The sequence below is a fragment of the Garra rufa genome, chromosome 14, assembly GCF_049309525.1.
Source record: "Garra rufa chromosome 14, GarRuf1.0, whole genome shotgun sequence".
Lineage (NCBI taxonomy): Eukaryota > Metazoa > Chordata > Actinopteri > Cypriniformes > Cyprinidae > Garra > Garra rufa.
In genome coordinates this window covers 20,847,660-20,866,247 of record NC_133374.1, presented here as the reverse complement: position 1 = coordinate 20,866,247, position 18,588 = coordinate 20,847,660, and the positions used below count along the sequence as shown (strand labels likewise).

General features: G+C 35.3%; 1 protein-coding gene across 3 annotated transcripts in view; it reads left to right on the top strand.

The window, feature by feature from the left end:
• Window positions 1-424: 424 nt before the first annotated feature.
• Window positions 425-18,588, top strand: part of mark4b (MAP/microtubule affinity-regulating kinase 4b) — a 28,281-nt gene continuing 10,117 nt past the window's right edge. For all 3 annotated transcript variants that reach the window (XM_073818421.1, XM_073818420.1, XM_073818422.1), the window contains exons 1-9: window positions 425-490; window positions 2,439-2,495; window positions 2,665-2,901; window positions 4,775-4,894; window positions 5,016-5,115; window positions 5,342-5,451; window positions 5,546-5,729; window positions 14,475-14,686; window positions 16,409-16,512. In XM_073818421.1, the coding sequence (XP_073674522.1) occupies window positions 455-490; window positions 2,439-2,495; window positions 2,665-2,901; window positions 4,775-4,894; window positions 5,016-5,115; window positions 5,342-5,451; window positions 5,546-5,729; window positions 14,475-14,686; window positions 16,409-16,512 (1,160 nt within the window). In that variant the 5' untranslated portion in view covers window positions 425-454. The remainder of the gene's footprint in view (window positions 491-2,438; window positions 2,496-2,664; window positions 2,902-4,774; window positions 4,895-5,015; window positions 5,116-5,341; window positions 5,452-5,545; window positions 5,730-14,474; window positions 14,687-16,408; window positions 16,513-18,588) is intronic.

The window sequence follows — 18,588 nt, the reverse complement described above, 5'->3', positions numbered from 1 at the left end:
ATATATATATATATATATATATTTTTTTTTTTTTTTTTTTAGACTGTATAGTGTAGAATTTTAATATCAGCTTACAAATTTACGTTAAGGCAAATTTGTATAGCATTTTTCACAATGCACTTATTGTCTACAAGCAGCTTTACAAAAATTCATAATGTTCTTGTTTATAATGTCTCAATATCTTCCTGTGTTGCATTTAACAGATTAGAGCTTGGGTGATAATATAGTTTACATTTTTTTAACAATACAACAATTCAAGCAGTTGAAGCACTATGCAATATCAACCAAAATAAATGAAAATCAATCATGTTCATGTTGTTTTATGATTTGATACAATAATTTTCTTTGAAATTTTAATTGAATTGTTTTTTAAATGAATTACATTTTGTACAATATAATTTTTTTCCCTTCTATGTTAGGTGAAGTGTTTGACTACCTCGTATCCCATGGGAGAATGAAGGAAAAGGAGGCGCGTGGTAAATTCCGACAGGTAAGACAGAAACATAATCTATGCATCTTGAAACTTGTTTACCTTTGATAGAATTAAAATTTTGAAATAAGCAAAACCAAGCGTTAGTTTCTGTTTTTAATATGTTAAAGGATTAGTTCACCTCCAGAATAAACATTTCCTGATAATTTACTAACCCCTATGTCATTCAAAATGTGCAAGTCTTTCTTTCTCAGGCGAGAAGAAATTAAGGTTTTTAAGGAAAACATTACAGGATTTTTCTCCATATACAGTGCCTTGCAAAAGTATTCATACCCCTTCATTTTTTTCACGTTTTGTTGCAGCATTATGTTAAACTGCTTTAAATTACTTTTTTTCCACATCAATCTACATCTCATACACCATAATGACAAAGCACAAAACAGGTTTGTAACAACTTTGCAAATTTATTAGAAATAAAAAGCTGAAAAGATCCTGTTGCATAAGTATTCGTACCCTTTTCTGAGACACTCAAAATTTAGCTCAGGAGCGTTCATATTGCTTCTAGATGTTACTACACTTCGAGTGGAGTTAAACTGTGGCAAATTAATTTGAATGGGTATGATTTAGAAAGGCACACACCTCTCAGAAAAGGTCTAACAGCTGAAAATGCTTATCAGAGCAAAAACCAAGTCCTGAGGTCAAGATAACTGCCTTGTAGAGCTCAGTGACAGACTTGCGTTAAGGCAATGATCTAGGGAAGAGTTCAGAAAAAAAATCTGCTGCATTGAAGGTTCACAGAAGCATGTAGCCTCCATTATCCATAATGGAAGACGACTGGAACAACTAGGACTCTAGAAAATGTCTGCCAGCCCCATCCAAGCTGACAGAGCTTGAGAGGTGAAAAGGTGAGGCAAAGAATGGCAGATAATTGCCAAATGCAGATGTGCAAAGCTTGTCACATCATACCCAAAAAGACTTGAGGCTGTAAAGCTGCTTCAACTATGTACTGAGTTAAGGGTATGAATACTTATGCAATGTACTTATTTCACTGTTTTATTTTTAATACATTTGCAAATCTGGTTTTTGCTTTGTCGTTGTTATGGTGTATGGAGTGTAAATTGATGTGGGGGAAAACTAATTTAAAGCAGTTTAACATAATGCTACAACAAAACAAAATGTGAAAAAATGAAGGGGTATGAATACTTTTGCAAGGCACTGTAGTAGACTTCATTGGGACCCAATGGGTTGGAGCTTCAAAAGGGCTCTACACGATCCCAGCCGAGAAATAAGGGTCTTATCTAGTGAAACTATCAGTCATTTTCCTAAAACATAAACATTTATATATTTTTTAACTACAAATGCTTATCTTGAGCTAGCTCTGCGCTGCGCATCTATAACTTCACGCATTACGTAATCTCTAGGAAAGGTCACATGTGGTTAGTTCTTCGTACTTGAACTCCGGTTCAAAAAGATAGGGTAGGGCGAAAAACTCTCATTTTCACCGCCAACTTAAAAATCGTCTGACATTGTTGTTTTAGCTTTTTTTCCTAATTTGATTTTTATTTTTTGCACATTCACTTTGTAAACACTGGGTCAGTACTTCCGCCTGCGTCACCTGTAAGATTGAGCTAGTTCAAGACGAGCATTTGTGATTAGAAAGTTTTTTTTTTTTTTATAGAAAATAAGCAGTAGTTTCGCTAGATAAGTCAATTATTCCATGGCTAGGATCATGTAGAGCCCTTTGAACCTGCCTTGAAACTGCAATTTGGACTTTCAACCTGTTGGCTTCCTAGTGAAGTCCACTATGTGGAGAAAAAATCCTGGAATGTTTTCCTCAAAAACCTTAATTTCTTTTTGACTGATGACTGAATAAGTGACTGAACATCTTGGATGACATGGGGGTGGGTAAATTATCAGGAAATTTTTATTTTAAAGGTGCTACCATTTTTTTAGTTGCTATAAAAAGTTTCCTGTTTCAGAATTGTTACTGCCAGTTTTTCTCTTTCAGATTGTGTCTGCGGTTCATTACTGTCATCAGAAGAACATTGTTCACAGGGATCTGAAGGTTATTGTTCTTTCTCATGACTTATATGTCCTTTTATTACCTTGGGAGTGTTCATAAAACTGTAAAGGCTTTACCATTACACACTTTGCTCCCTTTTAAAACAACCCCTAAGCGCAAAACTATTAAATTCCTGCTCATGGTCGTATACCCCATCTTATACCTCACTCAGGCGGAAAACCTCCTGCTTGATGCAGACTCCAACATCAAGATCGCTGACTTTGGCTTCAGTAATGAATTTACAATGGGCAGTAAACTGGACACGTTTTGCGGCAGCCCCCCCTATGCCGCCCCAGAGCTCTTTCAGGGGAAGAAGTATGATGGGCCAGAGGTGGACATCTGGAGTTTGGGAGTTATACTGTACACACTGGTCAGCGGATCACTGCCCTTTGATGGACAAAACCTCAAGGTAAATTACTCAACTCAGTATAAGAAAAAAAGAAAGAAAGGCCTCGTAAAAGCATACAGGGACCGCGATTATGATACATGTTTTAGTGATATATTTTTATCAGTGGTGGGTATACTTGCACTGATATTAAAATTCTCCTTGATAGATAGATAGAGAATTAAGCCAATAATATCTTCCATGGAAGCCTGTTTCCTCCTCTGAATAAAAAATAAAAAAGGTAATTGTGACTTTTTATCACAGTTCACTTTTTTCCTCAGATATATATAACATAGATATAGATAGATATATAGATATAATCTCACAATTCTGAAAAATAAAAGCAGAATTGAGAGATACAAACTCACAATTATTACTTTCTTCTCACAACTGTGAGATTATATCTTGCAATTCTGACTTTTTAACATGCAATTTTGAGTTATTAAGTCAGAATTGTGAGATATAAACGAACAATTCTGAGAACATATCAGTGCAAGTAAAAATTTTACTTTTTTATTCGCAATTTTATGTCTTACAGTTCAGAGAAACAATTCAAAATTGTGAGAAAAAAAGTCAGAATTGTGAGATATAAACTGACATGTGAGATACAGACTCGCATTTGCAAGAAAAATTCTGAATCTCGCATTTCTGACTTTTTTTTCTCAAGAATGCGAGTTTGTATCTCACAATTTTACCTTTTTTCTAAGAATTGTGAGATATAAACTCGCATTTGTGAGAAAAAGTCAGAATTGCAATTGTTTTCATCTTGCAATTCTGACTTTATTTCTCGCAATTGTGAGTTTTTATCACACAATTCTAAGAAAAAAAGTCTGAATAATGAGATGAAATGTCGCAATAACCTTTTTACATTTTTTTTATTCAGTGGCTTCCATAGTCTTCACTATTTTGTGTAAATAAATTAAAATATTAAATTATATTAAAATATAAATTGTAAAAACATAACATATTAATCAGTGCGTTCTTAGTTTCTAATAGGCATAGCTAGCGTGTGCCAATGATATGTTGTCAAGCTAATATACCAATTTTTATCATGGCTATCCCTGTAGGGACAGTTGCAACCATCCCAACATGCTGTCCCTTACCACAATATTGATTTAAAAGCTTGCCATAACATTACATAATTGTAATTTTAATAGTTAGTTATCTCTCCTTTTTTAAGTGGATAGGTAAAAAATCTACTTGTTACTTAACATACAACAATGTTTTTCATTTACCATTCTTACCAATTTACCTTATTAAAGACCCTGACTGTGAACAAAAAAAAATAAAGAAATTGCAAAATTATATTTAAGAATGATTTCATTACATTTTATTGAATGTTGCAACTGTCCCCTATTGTGGGGACGGTTGCAACATTTCACTTTGTCTATTTAAGTGTAAAATGTACGTATATTATAATATGTACATATGTTGCAGCAATATGGGTGAGTAGCTGACAGATGCGGCTTTATTGTATTAAAATTTCGGCTTTCTAATACAAACAAGTCTCTGAGAAACTAAAGGAAATGCAAAAAGTGTTGCAACCGTCCCCACTCTCCCCTAAATTTTAATTCAGGAGTGAACTAATCCTTAAAAAAACTGCGAAATGCAAGTTTTGAAGACAAAAGAAATTACATCTACATTAAATAAGTGCCACAGTATGTTCAGTTAAACTCTAAGGACATCATGTAAAATCTCTCTGAACAGTCTTAGAAACATTTCGAGACATTTTCTAAGGCGCCACACGTGCAGCAGTTTCTCTTATGAAATGCTTTGCTCTGAAGTAATGTAGGTCAAGTGAGCTGTGATTGTTTCTCTGTGCCGTGGGGGCGATTCGGTGGCTGACTGGTTCAGAATTAGATTAGGTGTTGAATAGAAGTCTGTGTTTCTCCCTCAGGAGCTGCGTGAGCGTGTGTTGAGGGGGAAATACCGTGTGCCATTCTACATGTCTACTGACTGTGAGAGCATCCTGCGCCGCTTCCTCGTGCTCAACCCCACCAAGCGCTGCACCCTGGAGGTGAGGAGGAGCAACTGCGGCCTGCGGTTGACCATCACGGCTGATAACACGTCTTATTGAGTTTGCATGGATCTTGCGGGCTTTCGCTCACTCTATCTGACTTTCTGTTCTTCCCTTTCAGCAAATCATGAAAGATAAGTGGATAAATGTCGGGTACGAAAGTGACGAGCTGAAGCCTCATATAGAACCTGTAGAGGATTATAATGACAGCAGCCGAATAGGTAAGAAATGCTGCCACTTGCATACTTGCCCTTTTGGCCCTTTTACAGTACATGAATTTATCTTGTTTTTAAGATTGCAGTAATTGTAGCAACCACAAAGTTTCAGAAGGATTTAGACCTTGCTAGCAAGGCACTTTAAACTAGATTGCTCAAGTTTGTTTAACATAGTACGCATAATAACTACTTGCTTATTTGCTTCATTTTTGCTCTTTCTCTGTTCATACAGATGTAATGGTAGGAATGGGTTACTCCCGTGATGAAATCAAAGACGCCCTGAGCACACAGAAGTACAATGAGATATTTGCCACGTATCTGCTGCTAGGCCGCAAGAATGAGGTGAGATAGGGATATCCAGCAATTTGCTGCTGACCTGAAAACAGCCTGTGCGCTGTCTTGTAAGTGTATAATATCTTATACGTTTCCCATGTAGGATGGCGTGGAGTCCCGGTCGAGCAGCAGTCTGTCTCTAGCACGGGTGCGGCCAAGTCCCATCACGAATGGCACCAGCAAACACTCTTCCACCTCCTCCTCCAGCTCCGCCTCTGCCTCCAGTCACACTAAACCCCAGCGTAGTGCCTCCACCTACCACCGCCAGAGGAGGCACAGCGACTTCTGTGAGTCCCTTCACCCCTCATGGGTCATTTCATTTTTATAAATAGACTAGATCAGATCTCCTCACAGGAGGTCCATAGTAGTGCTGCTGGGGTCTGCCAGTTATAGTTTGATATTATTTATAGCCTTAATTGATGTACTTAAAAAGGATCACCTGAATGTATTTTAGAAGTTTTGACTAGTATTAAGCTTAAGTGTCTTATTTGGCTTTATAAATTGTATGCCTTATGTTATTTATTCAGTTTTTGCCATAGCCATGCTGCTGAGACGGTGTAAATAAATAAATAACTATATTTTTGTGATAAAACAATAATATTGTAATATTAATAACAATTAGTAGTAGAACTATTATTGTTGTTATTATTTATAGTAAATATTGCGGTCAATATATTATTAATAATAAAATATAAATATTATGAATATCAATTGATATTAACAACCATAATTACACATACCATCACACCATTAATGATAATAATTATTATTATAAAATATTATCATTCATATTAATTGAGATTAGCAATAATAGTTATAATTATTCATAATACAATTACTATTATTAGTAGTAAATATTGTTAAGATGAATTGATATTAATAATATTTATATTTTATTATTAATATATGCCAATAACAACCATATTATTATTATTATTATTGTGGTTGTTGCTGTTGTTGGCATATATTATAATAATATTTATTATTATTGTTTAGGCATTTATTAATAATAATATATTATTCATTCATATAAATGGAGCTTAACAATAATAGTTATAATTATTCCTAATAAAATTATTATTTTTATTATTATTATTATTATTATTATTAATATTGTTGTTAATATGAACTGATATTATTATATTTAGATTTTATTATTAATGTATGCCAACAACAACCATATTATTATTATTGTTGTTGTTGTTGGCATATATTAATGATGAAATATAAATATTATTAAAATCAGTTAGTTAATAATAATAATTATTATTATTATTAGTAGTAGTAGTAGTAGTAGTATTTAGGCATTTATTAATAATAATTAATAATATTAATAATAATAATTATTATTATTATTATTAATAATAATATATTAATCATTCATATCAAATGATATTATTTTTATTATTATTTTTAGAATTATTATAGTTACAATTACTCATATTAAAATTATTAATATTTTATTATTATTATTATTTTTATTGTTAAACTGATTTTAACAACCATAATTATTACCAATAATAATAATTATTATTATTATTAGTAGTAGTAGTAGTAGTAGCATTTATTAATAATATAATATTAATCATTAATATTAACTGAGATAAGCAATAATGCTTAAAATTACAAATTACTATTATTTTTATTATTATTATAAGTAAAAAATTCAAAATATATGCCAACAACAACAATAATTATTGTTAGGTTCAAACTTTTTATTGTAAAGCTATCATTATTACAGAAAAGACTGTTACAAATTATTGTCCTATTTTTCTTACAAAAAAAAAGAACAGAAAAACTAAAACAAAAGCAAAAGTAATAATAATGGTTGGAGATATGTAGGTACAAACAAACCTCTGAATATAACTACTAACACTCAACCACAATCATATATCCTGAAATACATTGTGATTGATGACATTTATACAGTTAAAAAAGACAGGATTAAATAAATAAATGGAAGTACATTACACAAATAAATAAATAAATAAACAAATAAAAATAATAATAATTAGGGAGGGGTTGCATTTATTAAGTAGAAGGCAAGATATTAAGAGACTTAAAATAAGTTATAAAACATTGCCACTTTTTAAAGAAATTACTTTTCCCAGAACATCTAACCTTTTCCAATTTAAGAAAAAACATAGTATCCACAAGCCATTGAGATGTAGTTGGAGGCTTTTTTGATTTCCAATGGAGTAAAATACAGTGCCTAGCTAATAATGAAGTAAAGGCTAAAATATCAAGTTGTTTCGAATTAAACTGAGACCAAATCTTTGGTATCCCAAAAATGGCCGAATCAGGGCATACTTCTATATTGACCTGTAATACCTTAGACATAACAGTAAAATAATTAACCCAGTAATTCTGTAACATAGGACAGGTAAAAAACATATGACTCAAATTACACTGAGATGCATGACATCTGTCACATCTGTCTTCGATATTAGGAAAGATTACAGATAACCTGGCCTTAGAGAAATGTATTCTATGAAATACTTTAAATTGTATCAGGCTAAGACGAGCACAAATTGTACTAGAGCGTATTCTATGTAGCGCACCAAGCCACCATTCTTCTTCAAAGCTTTCTCCCAACTTACACTCCCATGCTGCTTTAATTTTAGTAAGTGAATAATCATCTAAGCTTAAAATACAACCATAGATTTTTGAAATTTGTGACTTGTGTTGAGGATTAAGTTGCAGTAACTCTTCCCATACCTGTACCTGGGGCTGAGATGGAAAACCAGAAAATAAAGAAGCAGAGCAATGTCTAGCCTGCAAGAATCGAAAGAAATGAGATTCTGGCAACCCCATGTCAGAGGAAAGCTGTACAGAACTACAAAATGTGCCATCTCTATACAGGTCTTGAAAACTTCTTAGGCCTTTTTCATGCCACTGCTTGAAAATAGGATCCGTAAGAGATGAGGGAAACTCTAGTAATTCTCTAGTAATGGCATTAATGTTAAAGCAGAGGTAAATTTTAAGTGTTGTCTGAATTGACACCAGATCCGAACTGTAGCTACCACTACTTCACTACATGTTAGTGAAGAAGAGGAGACATTGAAAGATAGAGGAGAAGTAAGCAAAGCCAACAGAGAAGTTGATTTACACGAGTTGGCCTCCAATCTGCACCAAGGTGCAGTAGACGAGCTAAACCAAAATGTTAATTTATGAATATTCACTGACCAGTAATATAATAAAAAATTGGGTAATGAGAGCCCACCACTCAGGTGACATCTATGAAGCAATGATTTTCGAATGCTGGGAGATTTACCACCCCACAAAAAATGAGTAATAATCTGATCGAGAGATTTGAAAAAATGCTTTGGTAAATACAAAGGAATACACTGGAAAAAAAAGAAACTTGGGCAAAACATTAATTTTCACTACATTAATTCGACCAATCAAAGATAAGGGTAAACTACTCCATCTCTGAAAATTCGATTTAGATTGCTCCAACAAAGGAAGAAAATTAGCAGCTAGAAGAGAGGAATAAGATCTAGTAATATTGATGCCAAGATATCTGAATCCTGATGTACTTAGTTTAACTGGAACATCTGACTGCATCAGGCCCATAGCCCATGACTTGACAGGGAAGCATTCGCTTTTATTAAAATGTATTTTATAGCCAGAGAATGAGCCGAATTTTTCTAATTTGGATAAAATAATTGGGGAACTGGGAATTGGGTTAGAAATATATAATAATAAATCATCTGCGTATAATGACAATTTAATTTCAATACCTGACCGCACCACACCATGAAGCAAAGGGGAGGACCTCAAAACTATTGACAAAGGTTCTATGACCAAGGCAAAAAGCAAAGGGGAAAGTGGGCACCCCTGTCGTGTGCCCCGTCCCAATCGAAAATAACTGGACCTAATATTGTTGGTATGCACACTTGCCTGAGGAGAATCATATAAAAGATGTATCCATTTAATGAAATTGTCCCCAATCCCAAATTTTTGAAGCCCTGCAAACATGTACCCCCACTCCACACGATCAAATGCCTTTTCAGCATCAAATGAAATTACAACCTCTGGTGTTTTTGAGCAGTGTCTAGAATAAATTACATTTAATAGTGTACGGACATTAAAAAATAATTGTCTCCCTTTAATAAATCCAGTTTGTTCCTTCGATATAATTTTTGGAAGTATGTTTTCAAGGCGAGAAGCTAATACTTTGGCCAGTATCTTGGCATCTACATTTTGCAATGAAAGAGGCCTATAGGAACTGCATAATTTAGGATTCTTATCTTTTTTTAAAAGGAGAATTATGGATGTTTGTGTAAGTGTCTCTGGTAGGGAACCACATTCTTTGGACTCCATGTACACTGATAAAAGTAGGGGGTCAATTTACTCTGAAATTTCTTTAAAAAAATTCGACTGGAAAACCGTCAGGCCCAGGGGCCTTATTGCAGCGAATAGTTTTAATTGCCTGAATAATTTCTTTAATATCTAAAGGGGCATCAAGAATTGTGGCATCAGCTGAATCAACTGTGGTGACATTTAAATTATGTAAAAAAGAAGACATAACATGTGGATCAGATGGAGCTTCAGATGTATATAGAGTAGCATAAAAAGATTTGAAAATGGAATTAATCTCTTCAGGATCAGATGTCAAATTACCAATTGGGTCCTGAATCTGTGGGATCAAACGACTAGCTGCTTGATGTCTTAACGGATGTGCTAAGAGACGACTAGCTTTATCGCCATGTTCGTAATAAGTACTACGAGAATGCAGTAAAATCCGTTCTGCATCCTTTGTCAGAATAAGGTCAAGTTCAGCCTGCAGGTCAAGACGCTGTTTAACTTGGATTTGTGACGGGGAACTGGCCAGCTGCTGATCAATATTAAATATTTCAGAAGTAAGCAGACGTATCTTGGCAGTACGAAACCTATTTGAATGTGCAGAATAGGAAATAATCTGGCCGCGAAGATAAGCTTTGAGTGTTTCCCACAATAATGAATAAGAGATCTCACCAACCTGATTAGTAGCCATGAAATCATCAATGGAAGTTGAAATAAAATCAACAAATTTTTCATCAGACAGAAGGAAAGAGTTTAACCTCCATGGTGATGTATATCGTGGCTGTACAGACAATTGCATGTCAATAGTAAGAGGGGCATGATCAGAAATGACAATAGGGTGGTACAGGACAGATTTTACTTTAGGAATTAAAGGTTGTATCAGCGATTTCTAGCCTAAAACATAAAGTGTCAATTTCAGCTGACCTTTCTTCACGATCCGCTCGCTGCCTGCCCCATAAATTGTCTGTGAAAAAACCGCGTCTCTCTGGTCAGTCTAGGGTCCGAGATATGCCAAAAAAACAATCGGCGCTATCAACTATTCCACAGATAATCAAACAGTGTTCCAACCAATCAGCGTCAGGGGTTTGGTGTTGTGGACTTTCCTACTGGTGCTGGGATGTGAGGGAGGCGGAGCGAAAGTCCACAACACCAAACCCCTGACGCTGATTGGTTGGAACACTGTTTGTTTATCTGTGGAAAGGTTGGTAGTGCCGATTGTTTTTTTGGCATATCTCGGACCCTAGGCTGACCAGAGAGACGCGTTTTTTTCACAGACAATTTATGGGGCAGGCAGCGAGCGGATCGTGATGAAAGGTCAGCTGAATTTGACACTTTATGTTTCAGGCTAGAAATCGCTGATACAACCTTTAAGGAACTGTCTATAAAAAAATAATCAATACGAGAATATGTCTGATGGATTTGTGAAAAAAATTAAAATACCTTATCTAGAGGGTTATAAAATCTCCAAGGGTCAACGCAACCGTTTCTGGTCATAAACTCTGTTATTGACCTAGACAGATGAAGAGGCCACTGTTCGGGAACTAGATCGATCCATAACTGGATAAATTACACAATTGAGATCTCCAGCAAAGATAAGTAAATGAGTATTCAGTGAAGGAAGGATCCTGAATAATTTATTAGTAAAACCTGGATCTTCAAAGTTTGGTGCGTATACATTAAAGAGAAGCACAGGGGTGTCACATATTGTGCCAACAACAATCAAATATCTACCATTATTGTCCGCCATTACTTTAGAAGAAGAAAACTGAACCCTCTTATTAATTAATATTGTAACCCCTCTAGCTCTTGAGTTGAAGCTAGAATGAAAAACTTCCCCAATCCAGGGACACTTAAGCTTTAGATGGTCTTGATTTCTCAAGTGTGTCTCCTGTAAAAAAAAAAAACATCAGCATTCAACCTTCTCAAATGGGAGAATACCTTTGATCTTTTGAGGGGGTTACCCATTCCTCTAATATTCCAGGTAAGAAATCTTAAATTTGCCATTTACTTTACTATCCTAAACCACTCCATTTGGGGGTAAAATGTGTAAATGCACCTCCTGTACAAATGGAGAAAGAGGAAAAAAACAAACAAACAAACAAACAAACAAACAAACAAAAACACTCAGAACACCCAGCTCCCCACCCCCCACTAGCACATCCAATATCCACATCCCCAAACGATGCAAACTCGTGCCGACTCCAACAGGAGGCATATCATAGTTACTGCTCATGATTAGAAACCCTCAAAAAAAAGCTTGAGATCTGCAGAATATACCACTGAGTGATATAAAAAAAAAAAAAATGCACATATGTTCAAATATTACAACAGAAAATCTGCTTTGACCAATAACACCACACTTATAGTATATAACAATAGGGAAAATGGAAACCTAATTTGAGTTCTAGTCACATTGAACAAATGTAAAATTTTTACCTGTGTGGGACACTTCAACAGTCTCAGAAAATATATAAACAAAACCCCATTCCCATTTGTCAAGTCCAGTGACTAATAACTAAGGCATATTGCTAAGTTTAAAGAATTAGCTTACTAATTCTTGGTGATAAGGACACACTTAGTTACGTCTGTTCATTCGCTCTGTGGAGGCTTGATGGTATTGACATAAACTTTAGCCAATTCCGGCGAGCTGAACTGTTTCTCCACTCTGTTGTAAGTGACACAATCTTGCTGGATGGAGAAATCCAAACTTCACTCCAGGAATAGAGCGAAGCTGCTGGCGGACGTCATTAAAAGCTAATCGGGCTTGTGCAATTTTTGCAGTGAGATCAGGGAAGATGGATATTCTCGTATCACCAACTTTGAACTGTTTCATCTCACGCGCGCGCTGTAATATCTCGACACAGTCAGTGGTAATGAAGTCTTGCCACAATAGCTCGTGGACGCTGCCCCGGTCTAGGCTTCGGCTGCAATATGCGATGCGATCTGTCAATTATGATGTCCTTATCAATATTGAGTGCCTCCTTAAGTAGCTTGGAAACCACCGCAGTGGAAGGAAGTTGATCTTCCGGAACTCCAATTATTCTTATATTGTTCCGACGAGACCTGGCCTCCAAGTCTTCACACTTTTCTTCCAATTTCACCACAGTAGCAGAAAGAGAGTCAACCTTTTCCTGTAGCACAGTGATATCATCCGAACATGTGGCAAGAGACTGTTCCATATCTTTCACCGTACTTTTCAGTGCCGACATGTCAGACTGCATCGAGACCATGGTGCTAGAGAATTCCGCCTTCACGGCTTGGAGCTCGCTTTTGTTGGTTGACAAGTCGTCGCCTAACATGGACCATAATTCAGAGCGAAATATTTCTGCCAAATCACTGCGTAGCGATGAGAGTATTTCAGCTTTAAGAGACTGATGCCGCGTTCCAGACAACCCGTAACCCGTGTTTTTCCGACCTTCTACCAGTGAAAGTGCACTGGAAAGGCAGTCAAATCCGTGACTTCCCACTCGTGAACTCGTACTAGATCGATGTACTCCCAGTTACGAGTTTTGACGTAACATAGCCCGCGAAACAACAAAGTCAGCCCTAATGCGTGCGGTGTTTATGCAAGTGGCACACGGTGGAAAAATAGAGCTTAGGACAATATAACGTTGCAATCAAATTAATAATAATATAAAAATAATAATAATTCATAAATGTGCCCAGGCAGTTTGGCGTGACTTGCCTGGAACGCTACAAAGTCGTGAGTCGTGGTTTGAAGTGGTGATTTACCAGTTAAAAAACCTACCTGGAACGCAGCATGAGTATCGCCTGTAGTCGTATCGAGTTCGCATCGCTCATCCATCCCGGCTGTGTCACGCTCATCCGTGGTTGCACTTGCTGCGGCAGGCCGCTGTTGCGATGACTGTGCTTTATTTGCACCTTTGTTGGCTTTAGTTTTCATCTTCATTAAACAGGATGCGTTTAAATAAGAACACCAGTCCGATGGACACAATTATCTGCAAGCACTTTTAAGTACAGCTGTGCATTAATAGAGAAAATAATGGAATTCTGCAGGATCCCTTCGCGAACACATCTTACGCCATAGCTCGCCTAACCGGAAGTCTCACAATAATTATTGTTAATGAATTTAATGAATAATTATAAATATTATTAATATCAATTGATATTAACAACCATAATTATTATTATTACCGTTATTAATAATAATAATATTTATTATTATTGTTATTATTATTGTTGTTGTCATTTAGGCATTTATTAATAATTAATCATTAATTAAAATTATTAATAGCAATAATAGTTGTTGTTGTTGTTATTATTAATAGAAGTACTATTAAATTTTTTTATTGATTTGATTGATTATTATTATGATTATTATAGGCATTTATTAACAATACAATTAAGTTGTGTATTTGTGGATCATCATTTTTAATCATATTAATATTAGTTAACTTTATCAATATTAGTCATTATTAATTAAAATTACAATTATTATTATTGGCATTTATTAATGATATTAATATCAGTTAATATTAACAATAATAATTATTATTATTATTAGTAGTAGTAGTAGTAGTAGTAGTAGTAGTATTTATTCAGGATGGAACATATTATTAATTATATAATTATTAATAGAATTAGTTCATAATTATTAATATTAGTAATAATGTTTTTATTATTATTAATAATAACTACAGGTTTATTATTGTCATTATTATTATTAACATTATTTAATTGCCTTAATTTATGATGTTTGTTAGGTGGGCCATCAGGGCCAGTAACCCACCCCAAGCGCAGCCCCACCAGTACAGGAGAGGGGGATCTTAAAGAGGAACGTCTGCCCTCGAGGAAGACCAGCAGCAGTGTGGTGGGCAGTCGTAGCATCCCTCCGTCCAGCCCCATGGTCAGCACAGCCAACAACCCCAACAAAGCTGAGATCCCTGACCGCCGCAAAGACATCAATGCAACAACGGTAAGAAAGCACAGGAAATCATGTACATCCTGTTACAGAAAACATTAATTACAAATATTAATTGTTCAAAACTTTATTCATGATTGTTTACAAATTCTGTCTTAAGGTTTGTGCACTATATTCCAGTCTTCTGAAGCCAAATTATAAATTTATGTGAGAAACCAACTAAAATTTAAGCCGTTAACCTTGCTTAACTGTGGCCACCGTTTACTTTCTTTCTGTGGAAAAGGGAAGCTGGACATTCAGCTATAAATAACTTCTTTTGTGTTCCACAGAAGAAAAGAAAAACATTCAAGCTTTGAAAGACAAGTAAATGATGATGGCTTTTCATTTTTAGATGTACTATTGCTTTAAAAAGAATAGAAAATATAAATCATGCTGATGACAGTTCAAGTGCCGTCCATTAAAATGTTACATAACTTCCCACACACCAAATACATCAATAACAAATTTCCCCTGGCATTTAATAGCACATGTTCACATTCATTATCGGCATTTTCTGTCCGTAAAGTGATGTTCCCTTAGTTTGCAAACAGCTTGTTCCTAAAATGTTCTATGGAACAAAATGCATGAATTTCTGAGGACAGCTATGTCAGAAAAGCTTGTTATATAGAGAGAGCAGCAATAATACAGTTGAGTTAATTCAATGTTAATTATTTATTTTGTTTATTTAGTACTGACCTGAATAAGATATATCACATGATAGTCCACAAAGTTTACATACACTTGATTCTTATACTGTGTTGTTACCTGAATGATCCACAGCTGTGTGTTTTTTTGTTTAGTGATAGTTGTTCAAGAGTCCCTTGTTGTCCTGAACAGTTAAACTGCCCACTGTTCTTCAGAAAAATCCTTCAGGTCCAACAAATTCTTTGGTTTTTCAGCATTTTTGTGTATTTGAGCCCCTTCCAACAATGACTGTATGATTTAGAGATCCATCTTTTCACACTGAGGACAACTGAGGGACTCATATGCAACTATTACAGAAGGTTCAAATGCTCGCTAAAGGAAAAATTATGCATTAAGAGTTGGATATTTTCTTTATTTAGTACTGCCCTTCAGAATTTATAGAAGATACTTACATGTTCCCCAGTAAACAAATTAAGTTACATTTCCCCAGATCTTCCAATTAACAAAGTTTTAAATTTTCTTAATGCATTGTTTCCTTCTGAAGCATCAGTGAGTGTTTGAAACTTTTGTAATAGTTGCATATGAGTCCCTCAGTTGTCCTCAGTGTGAAAAGATGGATCTTAAAAATATACAGTCATTGTTAGAAAGGGTTCAAATACACAAAAATGCTGAAAAACCAAAGAATTTGTGGGACCTGAAGAATTATTCTGAAGGACAACTGGCAGTTTAACTGTTCAGGACAACAAGGGACTCATGAACAACTATCACTAAACAAAAACACACAGCTGTGGATCATTCAGGTAACAACACAGTATTAAGAATCAAGTGTATGTAAACTTTTGAACAGGGTCATTTTTTAACTCTTTAACTATTATTTTCTCTTGTGGACTATATGTAGACCTCTTTTATACCTTATTCAGGTCAATACTAAATAAAAAATAATATGCATTTTGTATGATCCCATTTGTTTTTAATTAATTAACATTTTGCAGATTCTGCAAGGTGTATGTAAACTTTTGACCTCAACTGTATGTCTGTGTTAAAATCCATCTTTTTTGGTTTTCAATACCTGCTTCCTGTTTCATGCTTTAGAACAACATCCCTGCTAGTGCCATGACCCGTAGAAACACTTACGTGTGTACGGACCGTACGAGCACCGACAGACACTCCTTACTACAGAATGGGAAAGAGAACAGGTAAAACATGTCTTTGTATTTTATTTGTGTATGTGCATTGAAGTTTCATAATTGATGTACACACTGAAGCTGAAATTATTTTTTCCTGTGTGCTTGTTTATTGAGATGGATTTAGTCTGTTATGCTTCAGCAGTGGCAGATGGTGACTGCTTAGCTGTCCTTCAATCACCCTCCTCACTCTCTCTTTTTCCCCCTCTTCGGGGGAGGCCCAAAGACTGGGTGTCATGTGGCTGAAAGCGAGCGAGAGGAGGCACGTGGATAGTCTGGGTCACAAGGCTGCTTGACTGGTTGACCTAAAGAAGCCTCTTTCCCTCAAGCCCAGCTAGTACAGTACACGTGTCCACACACGCAAAATCACCGTCACCAGAATGTGACAAATACATGGTGAAATCTTAATTTGATTTAATTTAATACAATGTTTTTTATTGCAAAAATTATCATCAGTGTAATGATTTGAGTGCAAACTGAATTGATATTTGATTTTTGAATAAGAAATTTTAACTTAATTTTACTGCTTAAAAATTTCAAATCCCAAACTCAAATGTTCTTGGCCCCATATAAACACTCAATACACTCAGCCTAGCTAAGCTGTTTCAAACCCCTTCATCACACTCATTTTCTGCCCAGAATTGCTATTAATAACTGCAGTGTTTCCGACCAATGGAAGCTAATTTGTGAAACTCTGTTATAGGAAATCCTGTGTGTGTGTGTGTGTGTGTGTGTGTGTGTGTGTGTGTGTGTGTGTGTGTGTTTAAGGTCTATCAGTGCAGGGTTATTTAGAGCGTTAAGTGAAGTGGCCCAGGGCCAGTGGGCAGACTGAGGCAGCATGTGAGATCTGTTAGATTTATGCCAAAACTGAGTGAGACGAAGGGGACAGAGGCAGTCTGGTGCCAAGAGCTGAACGTCTGCATTGTGAACCCACTTGAACTGAGACATTAGTAGTTCTAGTTGCTATGGACAGCATCACTATTCCTATTGCTCATCTAAAGGAGAGGTGTGCTACTGCTTTTCTAAGCGATTCTGGAAGTGTTCAAGGGGTCCTTGGTAACACCAGTATGCTAACCACCCAAAGCTACTAACAATTCAGTTCGATTCAATATTGATTATTTTGGATATATACACTACCAGTCAAAAGTTTGTGAACAGTAAGATTTTAATGTTTTTAAAGACGTCTCTTCTGCTCACCAAGCCTGCATTTATTTGATCCAAAGTACAGCAAAAACAGTAACAGTAAGAGTTCATTTGTCTAGCTGACTAGCGAGTTTATGGTCACAAATATGTTTTTTCTGAGGTAAATGAGACATTATTTGACATTGTCTACAAGCTGTTATATTGACGTCTTTTCGTGGTTAAAACACTGACTGAGCGATTACATTAGACATCTCCACATCTCTGCATTTATTCTTTGAATACTGAGTACTGACATAAAATGGACAGAATTTAAAATCTGAGACTGTTTCATATCAAAAGTAACAAAGCATAAAGATTATTGTGATTTATTGGATGGGAGGCAAGCTACCATGTTACATTCATTAACTGAAAACAGGCTACCCTTATGAAAATTAACAATGGTTTTACTACAAATAAAACCTAAAAACCATGGTTACCATAGTTAAACAAAGATAACCACAAATTAACCATGGTCTTGCTACACTAACCATAGTTTAACCATGGTATTTGTATTAAAACTATAGTTATACAAATGGTAATCTATGTGCCAAAAAAACGTTTACTACACTATTACTTATAAAAAACATTTTTGTAAGGGTAGACTAAATGATTCTTGGGATTTAATAATCAATATACTTTCTAAAAAATGAGAATTGATTAAAAAATATGTTTGTTTTTTTACTTAGCCCTACTAACCACTATATGAACTCCTTAGCAATGTGGGTGTGAGCTTTTTTTTTCTTGTTCTCCTTTTCTCTCATTATCGTTTGACTTTCTCTCCTGTGTCTCTGGTTCGGATTAGTTTAATAAACAGAAAATAAATTGATTTCTCTCGCCTTTTCCGTCCTCTGCAACTCCCTGTCTCCGGCGTTTAGATGTGCAGTCGTGTGCAAGCTTTTTTCCGCC